At 37.8% G+C, this 19,877-nt stretch overlaps 2 protein-coding genes across 2 annotated transcripts; both read right to left on the bottom strand.

Moving 5' to 3' along the window:
- Window positions 1–1,824: 1,824 nt before the first annotated feature.
- LOC116907631 (putative olfactory receptor 10D4) lies at window positions 1,825–2,772 on the bottom strand. The gene has a single exon (XM_032910692.1). The coding sequence runs from the start codon at window positions 2,767–2,769 to the stop codon at window positions 1,825–1,827; it is 945 nt and encodes a 314-aa protein (XP_032766583.1). The 5' UTR covers window positions 2,770–2,772.
- A 5,058-nt stretch (window positions 2,773–7,830) lies between these two features.
- On the bottom strand, window positions 7,831–8,766 carry LOC116907670 (olfactory receptor 148). The gene has a single exon (XM_032910764.1). The coding sequence runs from the start codon at window positions 8,761–8,763 to the stop codon at window positions 7,831–7,833; it is 933 nt and encodes a 310-aa protein (XP_032766655.1). The 5' UTR covers window positions 8,764–8,766.
- Window positions 8,767–19,877: the final 11,111 nt, after the last annotated feature.

Genomic DNA, 19,877 nt, shown 5'->3' with positions numbered 1-19,877 from the left:
TGCCTGCCTTGGTAAATAGTAATTTTAATATTGCTTTAAAGATTTACAACATTAGCAACCAAGTGTTGCTGGTTGGCCTCTTCTTTCTCCTCTCTCTGTTTTTCTTTGTCTCTTCTATTTCTCTTCCTCTACTCCCTTCACATCCCCTTCTCATGACCCAAATAAAGTTCATTTTATACTAGACCTGTCTTATGACTGGTGTCCCAGGTGGGATGCCTCATCATGGTCCTGCTAATGCACCCCCACACACACACACCGCTGCATCATTCCACTGCATGACAAAACATATCACTGCTAGATAGTTTTAAAAAATAAGAAAAACTAAAAACACTAGAAGAGGAAGAGTAAATTCTTTAAACTTTAACTAGGTTTTATAAACAAAATGTATCCATTTTATTTTTCTAGCATTTTGCAGCATAGAGATAAAGAATAGTAAATGAGTTATAGAGGATACTTTATACATATTTTTGCTCATGGAAATGTACAACTACCTGATTTAGACCCATTATACCTAAATTAATATTCATGTTCTTAAATGGATAAATATTTTCAATTTAATTGGCCTCTTGTTTGATGTGAGAAAATTTACAAAACCCAAATTTATTTATAATAAGGAATAATCCAGGTTTATGCTTTACAGGAATAAAATTACAACACATACACACACACACACACACACACACACACACACACACACACACAAACCCAAGACATATCTAATCACATAGTTGTGCACAAGAACCAAGTTGAAATCTTGCAAAGTTGTGTGATATGAAAAACTTCCCTAAATATAACTTATATTAGTTTGAATTTCTCCGTTTCTTGTAGAAATCTAAACTTACCTGAAAGGATGACATAAATCTTATTTCCCTTGTACAATGGTCTCTATTTTAACACCAGACCTGATTTAAGAAAGCCAACAGTTTAAGGAGCTAGGCTCCAGGAACAGACCATAAATCCCCGGAAAAAGGTCATAAAATCCCCTTCCAAAGAATAGCCTAGAGATAATGACAAGATTGGGAAGAAACAGGATGGGCCATCTGGGCTGGCAGCCCTATTTCATCCTGTAATTAAAATGGTCATAACATAGGAATGCAGACCACTGACCACCTGGCACAAGCCAATCACAAACTGACCCCTCTGATCTTCCTTACACCCACCAATGAAATTTTAGATTACCTAACATACACTCTAAAATAGAAGAACTAATAGAGTAGTCAAAATTATACTAATGTTATCGCTTTGCCCCCTACCAATAACATTAGAGATTACCTAATCTTTCTAGAGACTTTCCCTGGTTCCTATAAGAAGGACTACATGCCCTTGTCTTTCGTCTCCATTTGGAAGAATGGTTGACCTCTGCATGCTGCTTGTTACTGCAGATTAAACACTCTTGGTCTTTGCATGCTATCTGAGTCATGGATCCTTCTTTAAAGATTTACAGATCCTTATAAATCTTCTCCATTTTTGAATAAAGAATTCTGAGACAGTCTATTTGGGATAATAAATGAGTCTCTTAGCTCCTTTGAAGAGTTAAGTGGCAAGGAAATACTTGAGGAATGGTGTTGCTTGGAGAGAATACAGACAAAATAAAAACCAATACAGAATCTACTAAGAGATTTTATCATTTATTTTTCATTATAAAATGTAGGGAAATATGAAACAAATATGTATTTCAAAGAGTAAATGAAGTAGTAAATTCATGCAAAGTACACTTTATTGCAATATGACTTGGAAGTTAGATATGCCATTGGTCCTATGAAATAAGTTGTAGATGTAAGTCTGTTCTTTTACAGAGTAATTCCTATTTTGTTCAGCAAACATTTAGATGTTTTCATTTACTTCCAAGCTGAGACATCTCTTAAGAAATACATGCCTTAGGGCTGATTTCACATCCTTATTCCTCAGGCTGTAGATCAATGGGTTGATGGTGGGTGTCACAAGATTGTTGAAAATTTGAATAATTGCACTAAGCTGTGGGCTGGGGTTGGGCTGCAGGTAGATGACGATGACTGGTCCATAGACACACATGATGGCTGTGAGGTGGGCACTGCAGGTGGAGAACGCTCTCTGCCTGCCTTCTGTTGAGCGGATTTTTGAGATGGAGATCCCGATTCGAGTGTAGGACACAACAATGAGAAAGAAACAAATGAGAGATAAAAGACCAACGTTTGTGAAACCTACCCTCTGTGCTAGAGAGGAGTCTTCACAGGCTAGCAGTAACACTGCAGGCATGTCACAGAAATAATAGCCCACTTTGCTGGGGCCACAGTAAGGCAACTGGAAAGTGAGGGAAGTTAGGATAATGGAATGCACACAGCCACTCATCCAGGTCCCCGTGGCCAAGACACAGCATACTCTGTGGTTCATGATGATTGTGTATCTCAAAGGGAAGCATATGGCAACAAAGCGGTCATAGGCCATCACCGTGTATAGGAAGCACAATATGCAACCGATACAATGATAGAAGAAGTGTTGGACAACACATCCCTTGAAAGAGATCCCTCCACCCCATCCTGAGAGGTATGACAACATCTTTGGAGATGTAGTGGAACAGAAACCCATATCATAAATGGAGAGATTGCTCAAGAAAAAGTACATAGGAGTGTGGAGTCGTGGGGAGGAGGTGACTGCAGTAAGAAGAGGCAAGTTTCCCAGCAGAGCACAGGCATACAATGTTGAGAACAAGAAGAGCAGGACACTCTCCAGGCCCTCTGTCTCGGGGATGCCCAACAAAGTAAATTCTGTCACCATAGTGTTGTTTGTCATGTTTATGGATGGATCAACTCCTGGGCATCTGTGGAAAGAAATCCCTAGTGACATTCATTATGGGTGTGGATTAGAGGAGTTCAAATAACAGGGGTAGAAGAGAAAAGGAGACTGATATTTACCTTGAGACATTCTAGTCAGAGCTATCTTTCCTGTTGATGGGATATTTTTCTTCAGTTAGGTTCCTAATTGTAGATGATGCTCCTTAAAAAATCTCCCCATGAAGGTAATTTCCAGGGAAGTTGCAGGTGATGTTCTTCACAACCTCACCCAGAAAATAACTTCCCAGACTAGTGTGATCTCTTCCCCTTTGTATAGAAAGGATCCTATCTCATCATTCTAGGTGTTTCATTGTGACTCTAGAATGAAAAAAAATTCAAGTAATGAAGCTGGAGTGATTATTGAGGAGGCAGGGGTGGGAAAGGATAAAAAAAAAAAGCTAGGGTTTGAGCATGAGGATAATCAGAGTGCACCGTATGCACCTCTGAAAGTATCCTGGAACTTATTGAATCATCCTTTCCGTCTTACTGGCATCCAGATTATTGCATGGAGGGCAATGAGAGTCAGAGCTTACAGTATTTAGAACATAATTACAACAGCAATGGATATACATCACGATTTGATTCTCCAAATATGAACCTCACTGAAACTTGAGGTTGAATGACTTTATTAAATTTTTGTTACTCTTTATTATGCGTGTGTGCTCTCTTTGTTTTGGAAAAAAAGAGATTTTGTGATTGTATGTGGGATTATCCTGTGGCTTGTATGGAGGAAAATTGAGAATAACATAGTGACTGATATCTTTCTAGACAGTTCTTGCATGATTGCAGTGCTTTATCTATTATGATTATCTCTTCATTCTCTCTGACACACACACACACACACACACACACACACACAAAGATACAGAGAAATGTCCAAACCTCACTATACTGTGACTGAGATAACACTAAGGTAAAAGTGAAAGGCATAGCTGGGCACTCTCTGAGCCGCAGAAAGCCTAAGATGATGGCATTGTTGAGTGCTGTCTTCTTACCTGCAGCAGAAAGGAGGAGCTCACCTTCCTTCAGTCTGTACGTGGGAATTGAGAATTCCTCTTGTTTTGAATCACTTTCTAGTAGGGTACCACAAATGGAAGTGTGCTTCATGTCCCTGTTCCTGTTTACTTCCAGGAACTGCAATAGTTCACAACACCAGAGATTTAAATCATGATTTTCCTTTGGGTGTTAATCCCAAGAGGAAGGAGTCTTACTGAGAAAACATCTCATTAACTCACTGGTTTGATTATGTTGTGTGTGAGTGTGTGGGGGGCATCATTTGAATATCTTTTCTAAACACTTTTATGGACTATGTTATTCAAAATGTTCACTTGAAACCTCAAGCACACCTCTTGGATACTTAACCTGTTATTAAATGTTATAAAATCGGATAATTCTGAAATCCTATTTGTCATATACTGACCTATATGCTGAGATGAGGTTCTCTGAAGGTGGGAGAAATGCTGTCTCAGAAAATGTTTTATCAACAGACATGGAGCAGAGGTCAAAGCAGTTTCCCAGCAGAGGCATTAGCATGGACGCTGTGAATAATGGAAAGGAAGTCAACATACTCGAAGAATTTAATAGTGGGGGCTGAAAGTCAGGGGCTCTATTTTCAGTTTCTTAGGAGTTTTAGGAAATACAATCACAAATTTAGGCTTGCCTGAGTGACAGATGATATGGAAGTTCAGCCTGGGAAACTTGGTGAGGCACAGTGCCAAATTATGAGATCAGTCATAATTTGAATGATCTCCTTATCCATGTTTTCATTGCTATAACAAATTACCGGGGATTAGATATAATTATAAAGGAAATATATTTATTAAACTGAATCTAGAAGCCAGGATAAATGTGCAATTTAAAATTCAAGATGAAAATTGTAGTAACCATAAACACACCTGCTTCTTTTTGAAAAAATGGACAAGATTTTTATTTTCAGCTTTGTTAGAAGTATGACAATGAGGCTTTGTGAGAGGAACATTTGAACAAGCTAACACATGACAATTATGGTATTCCACAGTGGATGGGAAGGTTTGCCCCTAAAGAGTAAGATGGGTGAACTGCTTGGCTATAAGATTTGTGTTTAAGAAGGCAACACTCAGGCCAAGGCGGGCAGTGAGATTTAAGAATGGGAGCACCTATGTCTTATTAGAACTATGTCTATAACCTGGAGGCTTGGCTGATTATGATAGAAAATCTTTGACCAGTATCCAGGTGACATGGTTATGATTAAGTGTATGGCCACCATACATGAGGAACATGGAAAGGATTGTGTCTAGTTCCGGAAGCATAATCTGGTGTTAAATTTTAATCAGACGAACCTGGAGAGATCAGATACTCTTGGCACCACTTCCAGAAGAATTGATCTTTTGCAAGGCATTTTTAAAAGACCCACCTGGGGCTCATCCAGGAACTGCATCAAAGCTGATGAGGTTGGCATTATCTTCATTGCCTTTGGCATGGGGTGAGGTAGTATATTCAAAATCAATATGAAAATAATAGCTGGAAAATTTGTTTGTAACAGCAATAAACATTCATCTTCATTGCTTTTCTGAATCTTAAAATATTAATGAGAAATGATTTTCCTTTCCAGTTTTATTATGTGTAAAGTAAGACAACAAGGCTTGTTGAGAGAACCACCTGAACTATCTGTTTTAATTTTAAGGTGGACTAGTGTCATTAAAAAATGAATGCTCAGGGAAAAGATTTTCAATGGTGACCTTAGTAGGATGCACTTCCTAGACATAATAAAAGAAATAAGTCAAATCTTAGAATTTCTCAACCCTGACCCCCCCATTGTCCCAGTGCATAGCTTGAGAGTACTGTTCTATATGCCATCTTGAAACATTAGTAGTTCATTTCCTGACATTTCTGACAGGCATTCTGGGTCAGGAACAGTCATAGATATATTTGGAGACTAAAGAGACTGTCCTCTGAAAACTTTTTAGCACAACTTGGAAGTAAAGTGATGGATTCACCCAGCTGGAAAAGGAAAATAGACTGATTTAGTGATAATCTGGTTATGTCCTGGAGAAGGTACTTGGCTACCAGGACAGCACTTCCCTGGGAGATGGCCAGCAATGAGATATTGATATTGAAACTTCCCAAAGCCATGACTGTAGATTGGAGATTTCCATGGGGATCCCAAAGGCTATTCTCCCCCAAATATCTTTATTTTACAGGCCAAGGTTTTCAGAGCTGATATGAGTTTGTCTTGGAGTAATTGATTTTAAAAATGCCCAAACTAGGAAGAAATTCTAAAGAGTCATTGCTCTGAAAACAGTCAGGCAGACAGACAGACACACAGACAAAGAAAAACTATGATTCTAGTTTGTGTCAGCATCAAGCTACTAGCACAATACCAAGAAGGGAGGCACAGGACTTGGTCCAGTCCAGGCTTAATTATCAATAGATTGTTGCAGGAGTTCAGATTCTAACTGCTCTTGCTAGAGGAGGAAGAAAAACACACATAGATGAAAATTGAATCAGCAGTGAGGTCTGCGTGTACCCAGGACCTGCTCACAGCACTTTTAAGTTGGTTCCTGAGGAAGTTTGTAATATCAAAAGCTCTCTGGAAAAATTATGGAGTGTGTTAAAGCAACACAGTGATCATGAAGGTCAGGTCCTGAAGGGGTGAGCCATTGGGAACAGGATTCTTTTAGTCAACTAAGATATGTGTTTCAGGTCCATAATCTTCACTCATGTGTGATTTTTCTGCCTGTTATTTGAAGTTTCCAATACTGAGAACTCTTTCACAGAGAAGGTAAAGTTTACTTCACAGGAGAGATGCACACATGTATGGAGAAGATATTTTGAGAGAGCATCACAGTGATCAGACAATACCATGCCTTATAAATAGCTCGTGTTCTTCTTCATAAACAGGGGAACTGACATGTTTGTAGGCAGAAAAGCAGATTAACCTTCTCCTAAGTAAAGCGGAGGATGAAATGAGATTGATTTGACATTGAGAAGGTATGAATAGAGTCACAAATGTCTCCAATCGTCATCCAGGATATATGTCTGTGTTGAGGATTGTGGAAGTCAGAAATATCTCTGTTGTTGCTTCCTATGCTCTTGGATTCCTTAATTGGAATTCAGAGCTAGTTACCTCTATAGTTGGCTATGGATTTACTTAGGAGGACTCAGGGATTATAGAGTCAGAAGAACATAGAAAGTGTTATAGGCACACCACATGTGTTCAGATACTTCATTTCCTGCTTATTTATTTATTTATTTATTTATTCAAAAATTGGAATTAAAGGTTTATACCAAGAGACAAGGTATATGGAGATGGTTTTTTTTTGAGGTTTTGTTGTTCTTTAATATCTCTACATGTTTTGATAATTGTTTTCTTTAAAGGTTTCATATTCAGGAGTGCAAAAATACAACTACTCCTATTTCCTCAAAACAACAAAGCAATCTAAAAGACAAATTTAATTAAATTGACAGGGAATTTAATGTAATTTGGGACAGACTGTTTGACCATATAATATCTTATTGTAGGAAAAAAATGTTAGGTCATTTTTTTAAATAATAAAATAAAATAAAATTTAATACAATAAAACACCAAGTAACACTATAGAATTAGGTGAAACATATAAACACAAGGAAAGAAGCCCAACAGAATACACAAAAAAACAGAGGCCCACTGGTTAACACATTTAGGAGTCCCATAAAAACAACAAACTAGGAGCCCTAATGTCCATGCATACGACCTGTTATAGACTCATGTGGGCTATTTGCTTACTGCCTAAGTCTCTGTGAGTTCACATGACTTTTGTTCACACTGATTTAGAAGCCCTTGTTTCTCTGGTGTTGCCCATCCCTTCTGCCTCTAACACCCTTTCTGCCTCTTCTTCCTCCAGGTTTCCTGAACTCTGAGGGGAGGAATTTAATGGAGATAACCTGTTTAGGTTTGAGTGTTTCAAGTCTCTCACTAATGTCTGGCTGAACACATAGCTCTGCCTGCTGCAGGAAAAAGAAGCTAAGAGACAGTCTTATATACCCTTATTAAGTCCACAGTTCATTTTTGACCACCAAACATTATATTCTGGAAAAATCTCCTCAAGGATCTCTTCACTTCCTTGTTCCTCAGAGAATAGATTAAAGAGTTCAGCATGGGTGAGACAATATTATTTAATATCTGCACCACAGCCCGAAGCAGAGGATTTGGCGTGCGCTGCAGGTAAATGATGATTACAGGTCCATAGGCACAGAGGATAGCAGTGAGGTGAGCACTACAAGTGGAGAATGCTTTCTGCCTGCCCTCTGCTGAACGGATTCTCAGAATGGCAACCCCAATATGTACATAAGAGACACAAACACTAAAGAGAAGCATCAGAGCCAGAAAGCCAACATTGATGGAACCCACCTTCTGGGCCAACTTATTGTCAGTACAAGCCAGCGGTAAAACTGCAGGAAGGTCACAGAAGAAGTAATCCACTTGATTGGATGCACAATAGACTAATTGAAATGTTAAAGTGGTCAAGATGGTGGCGTGAAGACAGCCCACTAACCAAGCTATTATTACCAAGCTCACACACACTCCAGGTTTCATGATGAGCATGTACCTCAGTGGGTGACAGATGGCAACATAACGATCATAGGCCATCACAGAGTAGAGGCATCCTTCAGTAGAACCCAGAAGGTGATAGAAGAATAGCTGGGCAGCACATCCTTTGTAAGAGATTCCTGGGCTCCTACCAGAAAGATACAGTAGCATCTTGGGACAGGTTACTGACGGGAACAACATGTCAAAAATGGATAGAAGTCCCAAGAAGAAATACATAGGTGTGTGAAGGGTAGATGAAGAAATGATTGCCGTAAAGATGAGTGAATTTCCAAGCAAGGTGAAGAAATATATGAATAAGAACACCACAAAGAGTAGAGTCTCCAGTCCTTGTGTCTGGGGTATTCCTAGGAGAATAAATTCATTGAGTAGTGTGTAATTCCTCATTATCTCCAGAGGTGGTCTTGGTTGAAATAACTGTCAATTAAACATGAAAATAGCAAAGCAAAGTAATTATAATAAATTCAACAGTAATACACTAATCAATGTTAGTGCTAAAATCTAAAGTCAGTATCTTGGTCTGTTCATGGTTATGAAACAGTACCAATCAGCACTTAATACTAGATACACCACGAAGGAAAAAAATTGCTTGATTATCAATTGATATTCTGCGGGAGTGTATGTAGATAGAACATACCTGGTTAGGGTGTTCTCCTTGGTAAGGATTCCCTGCAAAGTGGAAGCAGTACATGGCCTTAATGAATCAAAGGTTAACGAAAGAAAAAAACATGTCTATGAGAATTACAGGAGAGTGAACCAATTAGCCCATTATTTCTCTATTCTGGAAAATGTCAACGTCTCTATCCCTATCATCTCTTTATACTTCAAATGGGAAAACACACACACACACACACACACACACACACACACACACACACACACACACATGGGCACAGAAACACAAACACAAATTTAACAGATTGTTTTAGAAGACAATCAAATTTAAATGCTAGCTTTATTAGACATGTCCAATCATAACAGATGATGTTAAAATTGAATATTAGGGATTTTACTAGAAATACTTTGTGAAGTATACTTATGATAATCCTTCCTGATTACCTACACCAAGCTGAATGAAATTTATCCCCACCAAGTTAGGATTGCTTCAGAAAACAAGTCACGAGTTTCAAACAGAAAAACATGTAATGTATCTTTAACCAACTACATGATGTTTGATTGGGTGATGTTTAACATCAAAGAGATCATCAAACAGGTCACATGTTTATCAGATGTGAAGTTGTGGGGATCACAGCTTTCTCAGAACAATAGAACAATAGATGAGTCTCCCCTCATCCAGCTGCTGGCAACACACTCCTGCTTTGTGCTGTTTTCTATCAATGGGAGAATAGGGATATCCTGAGGGTCAGACATTTTTTCTGGAGTTGGTTGGTTGGAAGTCTGCCTCAGTAGTCTCGTTTAAAGGTCCTTGTGAATCATGCAAACACAGATGATGGTTTTCCATTTAGAGCTTTTCTTCTATGATCATAGTTTGGACTTGCAAAGTATATGAAAACTGCCCGATTTTAACTGTCTCAAACACCAACATTAATTTCTGCATAATTTCTCTGATTTTTCCTTTTTTATAATTAATACAAATGGATAGATAGATTGGTATTCTAAATATTAGTACATAAAACAATTCCTTCTATGTATACACAAGAAATTAATTACTTTAAGTAATTAAGTCCATGTTCCTGGAGAGTAATTAGCCTTTGGTTGCTGAAGCATTAAGCATAAGAGAATATATATATATACATATGTATATATATACATACATATATATGAAATGATAGATATATGGTATATATTCAATAATAGCTTTCATAATTGCTAACAACCAATTATAACCTTCTTGGGAAATATTGCATAAAATAACTTGGAGTAAAGAATGAAGGGAAGAAAATGGAGTTTTTTCAAGGGAAAAATTTAAAAAGTTTTGGTTATTGGATTTTTTTTAACAAAATTTATAAAATATGTAGTGTGAAAATACCTGAATTGATATAAAATTATATATAAGAATGTGTGTATCCTTAGATACAGTAGTACAGAATTATATATAATGAGGTGTATAGTTTCTGGGCTTATACCATATTTCTTTGTCACATGATGATTAATGTGACATAATTCATTAGTCACCTAGAAGTATTTAATTGTTTTACTTCCCTACTGTCATTTGATCATGTTCATAGACAGCTTATTCTATCTAGTTTTTTCAGTTTTAGGTTCTTTTATGTTTTTAGTTGGAAGGAAGTCAGTTTTCTTTTTTGTTTCCTATTATCCTCTATTTCCAAAGAGGCCAGTTTGTATTTGGTCTTAACTGTAGAAGAGGTCATGGCCACTGGGTGGCTCTCATGCTATGCATCTCTCTGCATAGCCTCCTTGGTGGTTTCAGAACAGCTGCGACTAAACATGAAGGGTCTAATGCACAACAAATAGCTTTCATGTAAGCATTTGGTATTTGAACACATTCCTAGTAAACACATGATCTAGAAAATGGTGGAGTGCGACATGCGACCTTCATGCTGTGAGAAAATTAAGAATGAATAAAGGTAATATTTTGCAGTCAGAAATCAAGGTAACATGGATAAGGAAGCAAACTTGAAACTCTGGGTTGTTCCTAGAATTGTCTTTAGTACATCAGCTACCCACTAAATGATTATTCTTGATTAATTGAGAATATATCCTCATGCTTCAAGCACTGTGAAGTTTAAATATGACAACGTTCATGAAATAACTTTGAGAATGATAGAAAATCTACTGCTATCTTCTGGGAGGGAAGGCCATATGAGAAAAGAGATAAAAGAACATATAATTTTTAAGAATTTTGTCTGGGTTAACTCTTGGTCAGTGACTTTGTGTGTGTGTGTGTGTGTGTGTGTGTGTGTGTGTGTGTGTGTGTGTGTGTGTGTTTTAATGTGTTTAGTTTCTAATCTCTGAAAAAAAGGATAGTATTATAGTGTGCTCCCCCTTCCTCCTTTATTAGACCAAACAAGGTTATGCAATAATGAGACCTGAAGGATTTCTGATTTCTAGAGATGTTTAGAAAATGCTATATACTCCTTCAATAAAAGAAATGGTTTTCTGTAACTACAATATAGCTCAGGTCTGAATGTCTACGAGAACTTAAGTTCTATCTGCAGTTACAAAAGACATCTAACTTATAAATGTATGGTTTGATATTCACACAAACATCATTAACTTTAAATAAGAGAATGTATAACATGCCCTTGAATGTTCATCAAGACTACTTAATATTTTTAAGATTAAAAACTAACACATAAAATGGAAACGATGGAAAACCGTGGTTTCAGACTTGGCTGAATCATTTACTGTCCATATGGGAAGTCTTTTCTGAACCATTCAGAGCAGTGCAGCATGAACTGGCAGTACATCCAAGCAGTGGCGTCCAATGCAACCCACGACTCACAGTGCTCCTACCTATAAAGCAGCACAAATCTGATTCCCAGAAGCAGTAGGATCCTCAACAAGGAAAATCTTTGAGATATTACAGGCTGAGATTATTTTTCAATATTTAAAGATAATTTGTGGCCAATGTAGTGGATCAGTTGGTGAAGAATATTGATACCAGGCCTGAGGACCTGGAATGAATTTTCAGGTTCCATATGATAGAAAAATTTAACTAGCTTATTCAAATTGTGATGTGATTTCCAAAAGAGTGTTGCATCCGGCAGTACCATCACACATGCACATTTACACACAAAATAAATAAATGAAATATAATAAAAAATTTTAAAAGAAAAATTTGTCTTATAATCTCAAATGTCATTTTTTTGAAATTCTATGCTAGCTTTTGCTACCCGTCACTAGCTACTCTTGTAGACATCATAGATAGGAGAATATAACAAGTTAGTAGTATATGCTTTCTCCCATTATGGAGGTAATGTAGGTTTTGTAAAAGACTGAAGTCAAATTCCAATGAATTGAGGATTAAGACAGCGATCTCTCACTTATAGAAGTTGGCCTGTAGGTCTAAAGACCCACTTTCTACTGATAGTACTAAACGCTGGTAATTTATAATATCTGAAACTCAGTTTCTTGTTAAAGAAACCAAAAGTATTTCTCCCAGGAGTGGCCTCAAACTTAACTAGCTAGACAAAGGCTTATCATCTAACATAGGGAGTTTACATGATGGAGGGGACATTCTTTAAAATGGATTAAAAATAAACAGAGTAAAATTCTTGCCAGGGCCAGAAGACTATTCCTCTTTGCTTCTCAGTCTTCATTTGTGTCCCAGACACCTATTGTTCGGCAACTGACATCACAAGTGCTCAGTGACCACATGGGATGTTTTCATAATTGTTCTTGGTATAGAATGAGGGTTGTCTTGGCTTGGTTTTGGTTAAGTGATAACAGTTGCTTCACAGAGTTATGCACCGTAAAAAAAAAAGTGCATACAATAACAGTTTTGGAAAGTGTTGATATATAGCATGATTTTATCCAGTCATTTATTGTGATTATACTTACTACAGGTAGGCTTTGTGTTAGAGATTTTAAGAAGACGGCTGCATGGGAATAGTAGTTGCTAACTTAAGTCCAGATGGGATCCTTCAGAGAAGCAGGGTTTAGCCAGGATCAAACAAGACTGGAATGCAAATTTCAGAAAATTAACCCATGAAAACAGATGAGAGAAATTAAGCCATACTACAAAAACTGTTTCCATTCTTCAGGGAGTCAGGGGACTGTCCTTTATATATCTTTGTATCGTAATTATTGATTTTCTCTGTGTAAAGAATAAATCCAACTAACTTTTTATTCATAAGTCACATTATAATTCTCGGAACAGGACAGATGTTCAATTAATTGGTAGCAAATTAAAAAAGGACTGCACTCCCACATGTTGCATGTGAGACAGAGAATGTGGAAAGGAGCATGGCTATCATTCTAAAGGAGAAGGAAGCCTAAACAATCATTTCCCACATTAAATCTATGTCTCTACCTTTCTGGAATGAGAACAAACAAAAATGAGAGACACAGGAAGAGAAGCTGTGAGCACTTACATGAATAGTGGATCACGAATGACTCAAAGATGAAAGGCAGATTTCCCTCCTTCTGTTAGCAGTTTCTTTTAAGTAAGTGTGTGCTCTCCATCACAGCCTTCTCCTTTCCATAGAATTGGGCATCTAGTCTGCAGCTTCAGACTAAAGCAAAAAGGTCTTCCTTTTTCTTTCAGAATTACGAAAGGAGAGAGAAGATGCTGTATATCTGCTGCACCCAAGGTGGTTTCCTTTGTTAATGGAAGCTAAATCATCCCACTTCTGTGGAACTTCAAAGGTTTCTCGATCCCTGTGGAGCCCATCCTCACTTTATCCAAAGGCTCTGGGAGCCTAAGCCCTCTGAGAGCAGGGAACAATTAAAAGCAAAGAAGAGTTTCACAGTAATCAGGTGGGACTCGGACCGTGAATCCCTTCAGACCTTGTTTGGGGGTTTGGGTTTTTCCCAATGTTTTGTATGTATGTATGTATGTATGTATGTATGTATGTATGTATGTATGTATGTATGTATTCTGACTGAGGCAAGTATTTCATTGACTTCTAGTCCTTCCAGGGACCTTAGGGATCTCATTTGACCAATTCTCCTTGGTTCCAGTTTCTGCCTGATTGTTTATCTCTTGCCACATCTTGTGTCCAATTGATCAAATGTCATTCAAGGTTATGCCAGTTTAGTAGGGACAGGAAATGCTTTTATTTGAACAATCATATACTCACCTCAAACCGAAAATTCTTCTAGTATGAAAACAGGGTGAGAAATGAATTATCTTCAAATACTAAGTAATGGTGCATATCAGAATGAAAGACTTTTGACTGAGATATCAAATCTGAAGTAGTCTTGATTTCTAATATTTTATACTATAGTCATTCTCTTTAAAAAGATAATTTTATCAACCATCACCCAGACTACATAGACTTGTGCAAGAAGATTATTACAAAGATGCAGGAAATTATTACAAAGTCAAAAATTTCTATTACCTAATGTTTGATATAAATAAAAAAATCATAGAACATTGTGTTTTCTATTTGTCTGGTGACAAAGAAACCGGTTGCATTGCCAGTCATGAATGTGTTTAGTATCTACAATTTTGTAAGAATGGTAATATTCAACTGTGTGATAACTACTTATTGTTTGCTTATATATTATTATACATTTGCCATTAATCTAGACTATACTTTTATTTACATAAAAGTGAAGCATGGGAGGGAAGAGTATGCCATCAGCAGTAGTTTATGTGCCTTGCATTCGCGGGTTCTTCCCACTGCCTCAGGAACCCATAGTAAGCAACAGGCTTGACCTCTGAGCTGAGTAAGTACTCAAAGTTCCAGAGGAACTTGCAAAGGCTTCATTTTCCTTCAGACTGTTCCTGGAAATTAAAGTCCATGATGGTATTTTGTTTTCTTTAGCAACTTCACTATAGTTTCACTAATAGTTTCTTTGTCACTTATTTATTTTTATGATATTTTATTAGTACATCAAGGGCTGCATGTAGAGTCAGAAGACAACTTTCAGGAGTTGGTTCTCACCTTCCACCATTCAGATTCAGGGATCAAATTTAGGTGGGCAGTCTTGGCAAGAAGTGCCTTTACCTACTGGGTTATCTTTCTGCCCTGTTGACTTCTTGGCTGACCTATGTAGATCTTCTCTGCTGGACATAGGAGCTGAGAACATAAAAGAATAGGGTAGACTACAGTCTGATGCTGTAGACAACTTTACTTCAGTTTGAGTGTACTTTTATATGTGGATATAACAAACAATGGTTAAAGAAAAATTGGTTGAATGTAGGAAAAAAAACATGATCAGAAAAACATGTAAATAAACACCAGTTGGCACATACTAAATATTATCAGGGTAACCCTTCGCCAGAATTTTCTCCAGACAGACCAATTTAAATGCAATTGCCTGGCGTATACTATAGATTATATTTAAGAAGGCATAAAAGCAAGGCAAAAGGTCATATCTCGATTCATATTACATTGACCAGATTGGGTTCTAAAGCTATGATCTGGTATACAACAAGAATAAACATGTCATATAAGTTGAATGTAAATGTTTGTCAGCGCAGTATCAAAATCAGGTCTAAGAACAATGCAGGAAACAAAATGTACCTGAAGTAAAGGCCTTCTGCTCTTTCCCTGGAACTTCTCACACTTCTCCAAGTCATTGTTCACCCCGCAGACCTGCAGGTTCCTGTGTTATTTCAGGAGCCGAATTAACACAAATAGCATTCAAACCAATCTACAAGAAACAAAAAGAGGGACATAACAACAGACACTGAGGAAACAGAGTCATAAGGACATACTTAAGTACATAAAAACATGTACTCCACCAAGTTGGAAAACTGAAAGAAATGGATGATTTTCTCAATTGGTACCACTTACCACAGTTAAATCAAGATCAGATAATCAATGTAAATAAACCTATAACCCTTAGGGAAATAAAGTTGTTAAAAGTCTCCCAAGCAAGAAAAACCCAGGGCCATACGATTTTGGTGCTGACTTCTACCACACATTCAAAGAAGAAACCATCTTCAATAAAGGATGCTGGTCAAACTGTATGTTTCATGTAGAAGAATACATGTTTATCACCATGCACAAAACTAAGTCTAAGTGAATCAAAGACCTCAACATAAAAACAGACACATTGAACCTGATAGAAGAAAAATTGGAGAATAACACATTGAACGGGTTGGCATAGGAGACAACTTTACATCCACAGTGCAGGCACTAAGACCAACAATTAATAAATGGGACCTCATGAAACTGAAAAGCTTCTATAAGGCAAAGAGCTTCAGAATTGTACAAAGAGGCAGCCTGAAAAATGGGAAAAGATTTTAACAAACTCCACATCTAGTAGAGATTTACTATCCAAATATACAAAGAACTAAGAAAATTTTTTTTCTTTTTTCTTTTTTTTCGGAGCTGGGGACCGAACCCAGGGCCTTGCACTTGCTAGGCAAGTGCTCTACCACTGAGCTAAATCCCCAACCCCTAAGAACTAAGAAATTTAAAAATAGATAATCCAATTAAAAATGGAGCAGAGACCTCATTCATAATTCATAATTGCCAGAAAGTAGAAACAACCTAGATGCCCATCAACAGATGAATGGATAAAGAAAATGTGCTAAATTTACACAAAGGAATATTACACAGCTAGTGAAAAGATGATGCCATGAAATTTCCGGCAAGTAGATGTAACTAGACAAAATTATCCCAAGTGAGGAACCCAGACCCTTACTTATGTGAGGACATTAGCCATTAAGTAAATGATGACCGACCTGCAATCCATAATCCCAAAGAAGGTAGGTACAGAGAAAATGACTAGGGTGTGACACATGTATTTCCCTGGGAAGGGAAAATAAAATATGTTAAAATTGCATTGGGGCTGGAAGTGAGGGTATGAACTAGAAAGATCAGATGAGGAGATAGTGTTGAAGAAGGGAATGTGGAGAGAAAGTGCTTTTAGTGATGGGCAGCTGAGGGGTAATATGAAAACCTAGTGCAGTGGAAACTTCCTAAAATATATGAGTGATCTTAATGAGGTTTCTTAGGAATGGGAAATACAAAGTCCCAAAGGGCCATATTTTGTCACCAAACAAGATTTCCAGTACTGGGACCTGGCTGCATTCAGTTGAGTCCTTGGCCAAAATGGTTCCATGAAAATCCCCAAACAACCTAGCAGGTTATTGTTAAGACAATGGCTTTCTCTGTGCAAACTGACAGCCAGGTCCCATTGCCAAGGGCAATACTCATACAACTCTGAATGTGGAGGTGTTGACCTGGTACCTACATGAAGTCCTTACTCCTAAATTCTAATATCTTTGGTGTGGGAAGGTACTCTGCAGGTTACTGAACAGAAATATAAATACCAACCTACCCACAAAACCTTTGGCCTAACATCTGCCTACCTGCAAGATATACCAGGGCAATGGTGGCACAGACGTTGTGAGAGTAGCAAACCATTATCTTATTTGACGTAAGGTCCACTCCGTAAAGTGAAACTCATAACCAATACCTCTTGGGTAACGAAGAACAAAAGACTAAATAGTCCTGAGAACTAGGGTAAAATTAAATACTGTTGATCTAACAACAACAACAACAACAACAACAACAACAACAACACAATAGCAACAACAATAGGTTTCAAAATGATTCCCAAAGGTATTCTGCTATACTGATAGATCCCTGCTACATTCAGTTATCGTCAGAGAAGCTTCCTCCTGCAGCAGATGGGGACGGATACAGAGATCTACAGGCAGACAGTACCCCCTCACTAGAGAGAGAGTCCTTGAAAGGCACACCTCTACATGGGATGTTTCCACTGAATTACTTTCCTCCTTGGAGCTCAAGGAATCCCTCAGAAAAGGTGGCAGAAATGCTGTAAAAGCCAGAGGGGATGGAGGACACCAGAACGGTGGCCTCTGAATTAACATAAAGCTCCTGTGATCTCTAAGAGACTGGAAAAGCAAGCATAAGGCTTACATGTGTCTGCACCAGGTCCTCTGGACATATATCATAACTCTCATTTTAGTATTTTATGGAATTCCTGAGTGTGTGACTAAATGGGTCTTGAATTTTTGTGTCTTTTCTTTTTGTTGGTTTAACTTGTGTAGCTTCAGTGTAATGGCTTTGCTTTATTTTCTGTCTTACTAAGATATTTTTTGGTTGGAACGAAAGAAAGAAAGAAAGGAAGAAAGAAAGAAAGAAAGAAAGAAAGGGAGGAAGGAAGAAGGGAGGATGGAAGGAATTGACTAGTGTGAAAACTAAATGTTGGGTTAAAGAGATTATTAGACACTCATGAGTAGAGTTTAAGCATTAGTTTTACAAATGTCTGATTAAAGTAAGAAAGAATAATAAATGGGAAATGGAAAAGAGGCAACATTTGAAGGCTGCTAACTTTCTGAAGCGATGAAGACATCTGTTCTCAGATTCAGTAGTCTCAACAGATGCTCAGTTCAACCAAAAATCTGTAAATTCAAACTGTAAATCGTGTAGTGAAACTAGAGAACACACTCATACTGCAATGTAAAACCATCGAGAAAGAAAATGGAAAGCCTCACTCACAAAAGTTGATCGAAGAGAGCAAAGGCTCCCTGGGGATGACAGAAATCAGAAGGTGAAAATGTAACTGGAATTGGATCCAAGAGATACTCCCTCTTAAAGGATTGGGAAAACGTTGTTTTGAGAAATTACAGAAGGCTACCAGAGCGATGGTATTCAGTAAGATGTAAATGTCCTCAGAAAGGTCCAACATTCTGAGAAGAAAAGCACTGAGCAAGCCAGGTGAGCATGGGCTGATCTAAGGCCCAGTGGCTGCACAAAACAACCCCTCTGCCATGATGCTTAGAGAGAAGTCTATGGTCCATGACCAAGGACATGGGACAAGCTGGGTAAGAAGTGGCCTGAATGAAAGTATCCAGAGGCTTCTCTGAGTTACTTGGAAGGAGGGCAAGGCTTTCTGCTCCTGAGGCTTTAATAGAGGAACAGACTGCTGAGAATGCTCAGGTGTAGGTATCAGCTGGAGGAACACAGTTCGGGACTTCTGAACTAGGAGAGATGTGGAAAGAGAGAGTGAGAAAAATAATAGCAAAATTTTTTTCTTCCCGGAGCTGGGGACGGAACCCAGGGCCTTGCGCTTGCTAGGCAAGCGCTCTACCACTGAGAATAGCAAAACTTAAAATAAAAGGACAGTGAGAAAAACAGTTTCAATGACAAAGAAGATAAAATGAAAACAGGAGCATATGTGAGGGAAGTGTAAAAAGTGGTAAATAGGAATGCAAATGTCTGATACAATAAAGGGAATCTGTGTTCTTTTCAAAACAAAGAAGCAGAAAGAAAAGAAAAAAGAAGAAAGGAAAAGAAATATCCCAATGGCTTCTTTAGAAGCCAATATTACGAGTTCATAGTCTTAATCAAGGTTTCTTTTTCCGAAATGACTCTAGATTCTGTCATTTTGATATAAAAACTAGCTAGTATTGTTGGGTAATAATATTCCTATCTCTTCTTACTGACAAAATGCAAATTCGTACAACAGTGCCTTCCATATATGCATGAATGTATGTATAATATGTATGCATTTTAAAATGACCTTTTTCTTTGAAGGCTTGAAAATTGGACTCATTAAAATTTTAACACGACATAATGAAACTACACATCGTTTTAAAATCAAGTTTGGATTTATGGTTAACTATAAAGTTCTATTTATTTGTATATATTGTGCCATAAACATTCCCCAATTCTGCTTCTTACAACATGTGTGTCATGTGGTAAGACGAGTCCCAGGCTTTTATTCCAGCACATCGGAGGGAGAACTCTGTTCACTTTGCTGTTAGATACTCCAGCAGACAGTCTGCAACATCAGATGTGATTTCTATACACTGCGTATGCTGCCCGCCCCCTCCCCCCCCCCGTTTTGAGGCAGAGTGTGTGTCCTGTACCAGTCATCACCAGGAGATGGAAACCAAGAAACCCTCACTTCAAACTAGAAGCACT

The sequence above is a fragment of the Rattus rattus genome, chromosome 8, assembly GCF_011064425.1.
Source record: "Rattus rattus isolate New Zealand chromosome 8, Rrattus_CSIRO_v1, whole genome shotgun sequence".
In the NCBI taxonomy this organism is placed as follows: Eukaryota; Metazoa; Chordata; class Mammalia; order Rodentia; family Muridae; genus Rattus; species Rattus rattus.
This window is presented reverse-complemented; position numbering and strand designations above follow the sequence as displayed.

Excerpts from the sequence above, each read along its gene's own strand:
- LOC116907631 (XM_032910692.1), bottom strand. The coding sequence starts at position 2,769 with ATGACAAACAACACTATGGTGACAGAATTTACTTTGTTGGGCATCCCC.
- LOC116907670 (XM_032910764.1), bottom strand. The coding sequence starts at position 8,763 with ATGAGGAATTACACACTACTCAATGAATTTATTCTCCTAGGAATACCC.